The 10363-nt window shown below is 41.1% G+C and overlaps 1 protein-coding gene across 2 annotated transcripts in view; it reads left to right on the top strand.

Annotated features, from left to right (window-relative positions):
* The window catches only part of PIGU (phosphatidylinositol glycan anchor biosynthesis, class U), a 117583-nt gene that overhangs the window by 80302 nt on the left and 26918 nt on the right, over nt 1-10363 (top strand). For both annotated transcript variants that reach the window (XM_006881460.1, XM_006881461.1), the window contains 3 exons: nt 2119-2273; nt 3945-4088; nt 6611-6735. In XM_006881460.1, coding sequence (XP_006881522.1) covers nt 2119-2273; nt 3945-4088; nt 6611-6735 — 424 coding nt within the window. The remainder of the gene's footprint in view (nt 1-2118; nt 2274-3944; nt 4089-6610; nt 6736-10363) is intronic.

The following is a 10363-nucleotide window of genomic DNA, read 5'->3' as shown; positions in this document are numbered from 1 at the left end:
GGGCTGTGTCATACATAATTTTTTTAATTTTATTTTATTATTTTTTTGTATGTGTACCGTCAAATCGGATCTGTCTGGTACAGGAGGAGGTTGTTTCTCATCCTCCAGCAGAGCATCTGGTGGATTTGAATCGCAGGCCTCTGGGATTGCTGTGCAGCTTCTTGTCACTAGGCCACCAGAGCTTCTTATACATAATGTTTTTATCCACTGACGTTTGATATGTTCTTCTTGTGTAGTCAGTGTGTTTAGTTTTCATAGCATTGTTTAATAGACATTTTAAAAATTACTCTTCTATAATACAGTTGTGCCAGTTAAAGGGAAGGAATGTTGAAATGATTTAGATGTAGTTCTATTTTCAAGTATTTTACAAGCTAATGGAAGCCTGGACTTTAGGAACACTAATGGTAAATAACAGAAGGGATATTAATTTTTTAGATTCATCTCTCTTACAGCCATTTCTTCTTGTTCATTTATTTCTAACAGAATGCAGCCTGTCTAGAACATTTTAAGTTTTTGTGGTTGCTGCTGTTGTCTGTGCTACTGAGTACAACTCATAGCGATCCTGTGAACAACAGATCTTAACTGTGTCCTTTCCTGTGCCATCCCCATCATCTCAGAATTACTCTTCTAGAATTTTTAATTTTATTTTAATATTTTTGTGTGTGTACCATCAAATAAGATCTGACTGGTACAAGAAGAGATTACCCCTCCTTCTCCAGCAAAGCATCTGGTGGATTCGAACCATGTACCTCTGGGATTGCAGTGCAGCTTCTTGCCGCGAGGCCACCAGAACTCCCTTCTTCTAGAATTTCTACATCTTGATTTCTAACTTTTGCAGAAATCAGGCTTAGGATACTTTTTCTTGTCAGTGAAAGGTCTTCAAACAGGAAACTTCTGTCTCATTATCATTTATCTGGGCCACCTTTCCTGGACCAAGCAGATGTTCTAATATACCATGAATTTGTCATTGTACTCTTAAAGTGATATACCTAACAATAATGAAGAGACCCTGGACAGAATCCAGGTGACTGGTTCTTTGAGCAGCAGAAGCATCTTTTTTGATTAGGACCTTACACTCTCCCTTTACTTAGGCTGACATTCCCTCAGGAATTCCTGGTGGTGCATTGGTTAAGCACTTGGCTCCTAACAAGATGTTTTAGCACTTCTAGTCCAGTAAGAAGCTGCACTGCAATACCAAAGGTGCATGATTCTAAGAAGCTGCACTGCAATACCAAAGGTGCATGATTCTAATCCACCAGGTGCTCCATAGGAGAAGGATGGACAATTTCCTTTTGTGCTGTTACCTGCCTCTGAAAACCCACTGGAGGGTCAGCTGTGAGTTGGTTCCAGTTCAGTGGCACACACCACTAATAGCAGCAATCATCTTTAAATGTACAATTTAGTGGTGTTAATTAAATCACAATGCTGTATAAGTATTACCACTATTTCCAAAATTTGTTACCACCCCAAGAAAAACCTCAGTACTCCTTTAGCCTTAATTCTCCTCTCAGTCCTAAGTAATCAATAGTCAACTTTGACGTCTATGTATTTGCCTGTTCTAGATATCTTGTATGAGTGGAATCAATATTTGCCCTTTTGTGTCCGAGTTGTTCCACTCAGCAAGATGGAGAACTTTATTATTATCATCATGAACTATAATGCAATAAATAACCTATCATGTGTACTTTGCGAAAAGTGTCTCCAGGACACATCCCTAGAAATGGTACTACGAGACCTGAGGTCACTTATAATACTTCTTTAAAAGCAGTTTAGGTGAAACATTTGGCTTCTAACCAAAAGAGTAGAGATCCACATCCACTCTTTGAGTTAGGTCATAGGAGAAAGACCTGGCAATCTGCTTCTATAAGAGAAAAGACCGTGTAGGGTGCGTCTCTTCTGTCCCATGCGTCTCTGTGAATTGGAAGTGGTCAGCAGCACCCAGCAATAATAAGCTTCGATACTCAAAATATTATTAGGTGAATCTAAAGATAAAGACTATCGCAAAATTTTCAGGCTGACATAGCATGGTTTTTAAAAAGTGATTTTGGAGTTTAACTTCATTACTGGTGTATTTATCCGTGAAATCCCTAAATGTACTACTTTAACCTTCTCTCCTAGCGGCAGTATATACCGGTGAAAGTCAAGAGCAAAGCCTTCTGGATCTTCTCTTGGGAGTATGCCATGATGTATGTAGGAAGCCTAGTGGTAATCATTTGCCTGTCGTTCTTCCTTCTCAGCTCCTGGGATTTCATCCCTGCAGTCTATGGCTTCATGTAAGTAATGATCTCATTAGAAAATTCTGGAAGCTAATTTGGGTTTTACATCTCTAGCTGAACTCAGAGGATCAGAGATGACAGTGGACATCTAGAGCACTGGTTCTCAAAGTTTAATGTGCATCAGAGTCACCTGCAGGGCTTGTTAAAACACAGATTGCTGGACCCTCTTTCCCATCCATCCCCAGAGTTTTTAATTTAGTAGGTCTGGAATGAGGACCAAGAATTTACTTTTCTAATAAGTTTTTAAATTATATTGATCTTGCTGGTTGAGGGAACATGTGTTGAGAATCACTGATTTAGTAAGATCAAAAAAGCACCTTCTAGGAATATCCACAACAACTACTAGCTTCTACCTGGGTGGTTTTGGTTCAGCCTCAAACAGAATTGGCTGTGTTCCTCTTCTGCAACAGGGTCTCACCCAAGTTTAAAATAAACCCATCTCACATGTGTCATACCTCTGGAGAAAACCCAAATGGGCTTACAATATTTCAGGCATGCCTAAATTTATATTCACGAATCCTGCAAGCATTTCCAAAAGCTTTCTGTGTAGTGTGTTAAGGGAGATAGTTTTGACCAAGCTTTAAGGAGCGCGCAGCCCAGTAGGTGAGAAGCACTTAAACCTGTCAGAGCAAGGAAAACAATTGTAGTAACAGAACAGAACACTGGGGATTCAGGGCAGTGTGTGGTTTGTTAAATCCTGGCTGAGCATTAACAAATCACTTAATACCTTTCAGCTCTTCATGCACTGTCTTCAGTAGAGTTTGTGATTGCTGGTTAAAACTTTTGCCTGGGCTCTGTGGGTCTATAGATCTGTGTCCTTTATCTCAGTTCACAGAAAAAGGAGTGTCATTACAGCAAGAGGTAGAGACTTATCCTGTGTGCAATGTTTGGTTAGTGAAATCTGAGCTGAAGCCATTGGCCATCTCTCCATATCCATGTACTAGTTACTGCTTTAAAAAAAAATTTGAGGTTACTTTGAGTGTAAACTTTTAGGAGAGCCAAAATGTCACCTAATCTTAATCTGATATAAATAGACAAAAAATTTCCCTGTTACCCTGGTTTCTCAGATGGGACACTGGGTATCCTAGCCAGGATTTGCTGATGACTTCTCAGGCCCTTGCCAGTCTCAAGCACTCAGTCTTCTGGTTTCTGCTTTGGAGCTGTGTAGCAAGAACAGAGAGGAACAGAATCTTTGAGTTTGTTTCTCTACTTATGCCTTTGAAATGACCAAAATAGAGATTGTTTATTTAAAACCCATCCATCCTTTTAAAAATACTAGGTATCGAAAAAAAAAAAAATACTAAGGATCTCCAGATTTTAAACTTGCATGTCTCGTGTGGTGAGAAAAAGATGGATCTCCTGACTTCTAGGATGAGCCCCTTGCCTCGTTTTAGATCTTTGATAACTGCCAGAGACTGGTGCAAGTTAATATTTTTTTGACAGGGTTATCATTCTCTGTCTCTGTCCCTTGATTTTGTTAATTTTGCCTGTATTTAGGCTACCTGAAAAGTCTCTCATATTCTAAGGGATATAGTCATCTGTAAGTATATAGTCATCCTTGACTGCCGAACTGTGACTTAAAATCTTAAGAAGGAAATAAGTAAGGTCATAGCAGACCATTTATAACCTTACTTTCTTTTTTCTCTCCCTTTGTTTTCTTAATTCCAGACTTTCTGTTCCAGATCTTACTCCAAACATCGGCCTTTTCTGGTACTTCTTTGCAGAGATGTTTGAGCACTTCAGCCTCTTTTTCGTATGTGTGTTCCAGATCAACGTCTTCTTCTACACTATTCCCTTAGCCATAAAGCTAAAGTAAGTGATGAGACCTACTGCCACTTGCCCTCATTAGATATCCTTTATACTGGCAATACTTGCACTAGGTTCATGCCATCTTTCCCCAACAAACCTCAGGTGCCATTGGCCATAGTTAGCGATAGTCACATGAGTACAGACTGCATGGAAGGTGTTTTGGAGCCCAGGCATCATCCCTGACCTCACTTTAAGGCGCTGAGCTCATATCCCTGTTAACACTGCTGCTACCACGTGAATTTAGTTAGATCGGTTGTTTTAAAAAGAGGAAGAGATGTGGTGGTGTTGGAAAATGTGGATCTACTTGGGTCTTGTCTTGGGTCTTGTTCAATAACAGTTTCCCAGGGGGATGTCAGGATGTATTAGTTGACAGGCTGGCCATCTGTAGCTCTGTTTAATCTTTTAATAGGTTTCATTCAAAAGTTGTCTTTGGAGCTTTCTCCAAAGTGTAAGAGTGTAAGAGAGCATTGCTTCATCCCAGATATCTTTTAACTCTGAAAATACAATTGCACCTAACCCTTCCAACAACTCTTTCAGGTAGAACTGATATTATCATCATCTTCCAATTTTATAGTTGGAGAAATTGATCCTTAGAAGTGCTTTTCCCTGTGTCACACACCAGTGAGCAGTGGAGTTAGTGTTAAACCCTGATTTGTCTATATCCAGGATCTCTGATCATGCCAACTTCTGAGAAAGACCATATTGTGGCAACCCCTTCTGTCATCCAGTTTTAGAGGAAAGATAATAGATACAAATAAGTACAGAAATCTTGGATGGCCCATCATTCTGGAGGAAAATTTCATTTTGATTTCAAGAGCTTCTGTTCTCTGCTCTAATTCTCCTGCCATTCTCCATCACCAGTGTACATAGTTCCCATTTTAAAAGAGTTCAGAGTTGATGTTTCTTTTACTCGAAACAGTTATGGCTTGGCATTTTGTAGAAAACTGCCTTTTCTTGATCTAGATTTAAAACTGGCTTCCTTGCCCAGCCCAGCTCCCTAGCTGTCTTGTCTACCTTTCCTGCCATTAATCTGGTCAAGCCTAATCACTGGGCTGAGAGAAGTCCCTTTCCTCACCATCGGGGCAGTGCCCTGGCAGCTTTTCTTGTGTGTGGCAGCTCATAGAAAGTGTCTGGGAAAATAATCAAAACACCCATAGGCAGAGACTATGGAGCTTCCTCATCTCATGCAGTATGTACTTTAGTCTCAGCTTTGTGGCGACAGAACCACCTGTGCCCCTTTACAGTGTTAGAGGAGATTCTGGTTGCAACATTTTTTGCAATCCTGTTTTCACTAGCCTGTCTGTAGAAACAGCACAGCTGTTACCCAGCTACCTAAAAATACTAAAGCTAGTCATTTGGACCTTCTTTCTGAAAATGTTCACTGGGCTAGCTGGACTCTTTTTAGAAGCCATAAGGCTGGATGACTGCCAAGCTGGGTTTCTGAGGCATTTGCTGTGTAGCAGTGATGGAATGTTTAGGGTGTGTACGTATTTGTCTCCACTTTTTTAGATTCACACCATTGAGTCATTTTGACCTTTGACCTGAGGGCAAAAATGCCATGTACTTCTGAAGAAAACCCTCATGAACTAGGCATCCAGGTTCTGGGCAGAAGTAGGTCACATACAAGTGCTTTAGCTGTAGCTGAGGAAGGTACTAGATCTAGCCTCTTCCTGTTTACTTCTCTTTAGGAATTGGAGACTAAGCCCCACCCCAGCTCCAGAGTTGAGCTGTGGGGGGAGTTTAGCACTCAGGAGAGCAGTGATGGTGGTGGTAGAAGTTTTGGAAACAACTCTACTGCTTTGTTAGACAACTCACTTAACTTCTCTGAGCCTCAGTTTCCTCATCTGCAAAGTGTGGGTACCTTAAGATTTGAGGTGTTGTGAGAATCACATGAGATGATTAAGGAAAATAACCTAGTGCAGAACTTAGCACAGAGTAAAGGTTCAGGAAATGATAGCCATTGCTACCACTTATTGCTAGCTTAAGGTAATGAAAACTCCATCCTTTAAGAGTGGAAAAGCTACTTGCATCTCTCAGTTGTCTTTCTGGAATGGAGCTCATCATAGTTAAGGGTCTGCAGGCCTCCCTGGCCATATTGTCGGAGTAAAAAGCATCAACAAAGAGATACTTCCTTCCCTGGTCCCTCTGGCAAGGGAGGCTTCTTTATTACTGTGACAAGCAGTCATTTAAGCCCAATAATGATGATCACTGACCTCATTTGTTTTCTTCTTGGTGACCCTGAGGGAATCTTGGAGCTGGTAAAGACAGAGGGGGAGTAGGTTGATGGAAAATGTCCCTGTGGATTGTGTCTCCATTTTGCTTGTCCTTCCTCACCACCTCTGAGCATTTAAAGGTTCCTGTACTTTTCTGCTCTGCCACTCAAGCCTGCCACCTTTCCTTGTGGGTAGCAAAGCCAACTCCATCTCAAGTCCCTAGGGAATATTTTTGGGTTCAAAGAAAGGAGCCAGGAATCTCTGGGTGGGCTTGGTCCCTTCCTGATCTTTGTCCTCTCTGCCCTGGCCCAGGGAGCACCCTGTCTTCTTCATGTTCATCCAGATTGCTGTCATCTCCATCTTCAAGTCCTACCCGACAGTCGGGGACGTGGCTCTCTACATGGCCTTCTTCCCTGTGTGGAATCATCTCTACAGATGTAAGTACTCCTTTCTCTAACTCCCTAGTGGGAGATTTCTGTCTACCCAGGCCCCTGGACAAGGTAGCCAGGGGAAAAGAAAATTGTTAGACATTTACTGGACATCTGCTATGCTAGCTGCCCCAGGAGAGACATATGGCATAAGGCACAACATCTACACCAGAGATAGATATTTGTCAGTGATGATAGTAAAAAGAAGTACCACTTACTGGCATTTACTATGTGCCATTGTGATTTAAGATTGTTTTATCAGCTTATTTTATCCTAGGAACACCAGCTGTATGAGGAAAGTGTCACCATTGCAGAAAAAGTAAGGAAAGGGAGATCCATTTGTTCAAAAATCACATGGCTGCCTACAACCAGGAGAAAATAAAATAGATGAATGGGACCTTCTAAGAATCAAATCCCTATACACATCAAAAAACTTCAGCAGGGTAGAAATGAAAGCCAAAGACTGGGAAAAAAATATTTGGCAGTGACATGTCTGATAAGGGACTCATACCTAAAATTTATAGAATTTTCCAGCACCTCAGCAAGAAAAAGGTAAATAACCCAGTTGCAGAAGGGGCACAGGATATGAACAGGCACTTCACCAAAGAAGACAGTCAGATGACAAACACACACATGAAGAAATGTTCAAATTCCCAGCTCTAAGAGAGAGGTAAATCAAAACAACTATGAGATATCATCTCACCCCAGTAAGAATAGCAAAGTTCAGTAGAGCAGCAAACATGCTGGCGAGGTTCTGGATAGATTGGAATCCTTATTCACTGTTGGTGGGCGTGTAAAATTGTGTAACAACTATGGAAGGTAGTATGGTGCTTTCTCAAAAAGTTGGAAATAGAAATACCATTTGACTCAGCAATTCCACTACTAGGAATATACCCTAAAGAAACCAGAGCTTCCACCGAAACAGATATATTCACACCTATGTTTATTGCTTTGTTATTCATAATACCAAAGAGATGAAAGCAACCCAACTGCTTATCAACAAATGAATGGATAAAAAAAACCCACAAAGGAATAAGAATGGAATTTTTTAAATGGGGGGAAAAAAGAAAAAATGGAATAAAAAATGGGGGGAACCCCCATGAAATACTATGAAGCAATGAAAAACAAGGTACTCATAAAATATTACACAGCATGGATGATCCTGGAGGACATTGTGCTGAGTGAAGTATCTCGCTCACAAAAGGACAAATACTTCATAACACCACTGTTATAAAATAGAAACTAAGAAAAGAGGGGATAAATAATACTGCATTGGAACTGATGAAGGAAAGAACTGTACATTGCAAAGAGGACTGGTGGGCGAGGGAGGAAGGTAATTGTGCAACAATGAATGAATATTTTAAAAAAAAGTGACCTGGGGGAGGGAGAAGGGTAAATTGTGCAACAGTGAATAAATGGAAGTACAACTTTTCTGTAAACTTTTGTTAAAATCACAATTAAAATAAAAGATTTTACTTAAAAAGAAAAAAAAAAACCAAACACATGGCTAGTAAGAAGAGCCAGGACTGGGACCCGGATTTAGTACTTTATGTGATAATAAAAATACCCTAAACCAAGAGTAACCACTAATGACTGCAGAACTGAACTTTAAATTTTATTTATTTTTTATTTAAATTTAAGAAGCCCGCGTGACTAGTGGCTGCTGTTGTGGATAGTGGCTCTAAGCCTCAAAAGTGTATCTCTAGCTTCCCGTGCTACACCTAGAGGTTCTGTGAAGTCAAATGGACTAAATTGGACTTCCTGCCACCAGTGAATACCCCTTCTGCTCTAACCATCTCTTCCTCAGAAGATTACTTTGTGTGATCTAACTGAGCTCCTGGGCCTCCAGTGTTTCCCTTGGCAGGTGCTTAGTTCTCTGTGTAGGTTATTTTCAGTGCTTGTGGGTTCCTTTAGGGCAGGAATCATGACTCACCTCTGTATTCTCAGCACCAAATTAACTTTGACACACAGTAGGAACTCGGCAGATGTTTGCAAAGTGGATTTTTAAAACCTCCATAATAAAGAGGCTGTGTCAGTAAGCCCACATGTAATTCTCTAACATAAAATGGGGAGGGAGTTGTTGGACTTTGCTTGTTTACTGTGGGTGTACAACAAGGTGTCAAGAATGAACACAGGCACGTGTGTAGGCTTCAGAGGAAGTGAGTCTTTGTTGTTGTTTTGGGACTGTCTTTGTGTCAACCAGGAAGTGAAACTCACAACCTGTCAGCATGAAACCTATTTTTAAGAATGGACCTCTGAGCAAAGGTAAATAGTGAGGTGGGTGGGCCAACCCAAGGCTGCTCTTACAAGTGGTGGGACAGTGATCAGTCTGACTTGAGTAGGGAAAGGACGTGATCTCTGTGACCTGTGACATCCTCCTTGGATCACTCCATCCATCAAGCTTTAAGATAGCTTGTGATCCTTCAGCAATGTAGCCAGTGACAAATTACAAGGCTACTACAAATATATGTACATAACCCACTTTGTGACAGACTGGATCTTGGGGACACTAATGTCCTTTTTCTATAAGTAAAATGTTTTTTTTTCTGAACTTATCTGTCCCACAAAATGTGAACCCTAGAGCACTTTTTCCCCAGGGTGAATATCTTTAATTCCATATTGCTGAACATGGTTTAGAGCCAGACTGACTTGAATCTGAATCCCAGTTTTTCTACTATCAGACATATGTATCCATAAGTTACCCATTTCAACCTGTAAGCCTCAATTGTTTTCATCTGTCAAATGGGGAGAGTGTTTTTCATGAGTGTTTGGAGTTTGAGGAAGAATGTATGTAAACAAACTTACAGCTATTATCAATACTAATTATGTAAGGGGTCCTCATGCATGGTTCCATGATCAGAGCATCTTTAGGCTTGTTAGCCCTCAGAGTCATTGGAATAATCATATTTTGAACACTTGAAATAAGTCATCTTATGCCCTTGGGGTGATGTGGTGCCGAGAGTAGGGATGGGGTTTCCGGAAATCTGGACTAATAGATGTTGTTGCTGATTGGTTAGACAAGTAGCTTACAAGCTATGCTTACCTGAAACTCCAGCAGAGTTGCTTTACTGCCACTCCTCCTGCCCGGCTCCTGAGGCAGGGAACACTCATGCTTGGAGGCCTTTTTGGGGTATGACAACACTTTAGCTATGAATTCTCTGGCTTTAGTAACCCTGAAACTTTGGACCTCTGAGTGTAGACTTTGAGAAACCTTTAAACCTAAGTTGAATAGTCAGAATTTTAATGGGGTTGGGAATTCAGTTGAAACATCACTTGCAAGTGCTAACATGCCTGACCTTATATTCACTTTCATGTTGTCCTGTATTCGTCAGTAGGGTGGAGAAGAGGAACGTGAGTCCTTTTCTGATCACAGACCCAACACTGATACTGGTGCTTGGGGCCAGGATGATTCATACAGACACAGTTGTGGCTTAAGGGAACAGCCTGCTGGCAGAGCAGTGCCAGCCCGTAGTGGTCTGGAGAAGAGAGCAGGCTACCAAAGGTCTGGATGTTGTTGTTGTTATGTGCCATCGAGTTGTTTCCGACTCATAGCGACCCTATGCACAACAGCTCTAAACCCTGCTCTATCCTGCGCCAACCGCACCGCCTCTGACACACTCATCCCAATTACCCCAGT

Source organism: Elephantulus edwardii, unplaced genomic scaffold (genome assembly GCF_000299155.1).
Source record: "Elephantulus edwardii isolate Elephantulus edwardi_28Jun2011 unplaced genomic scaffold, EleEdw1.0 scaffold00015, whole genome shotgun sequence".
Lineage (NCBI taxonomy): Eukaryota > Metazoa > Chordata > Mammalia > Macroscelidea > Macroscelididae > Elephantulus > Elephantulus edwardii.
Note: the sequence above shows the minus strand (reverse complement) of the source record. Positions and strands in the feature narration are given on the sequence as shown.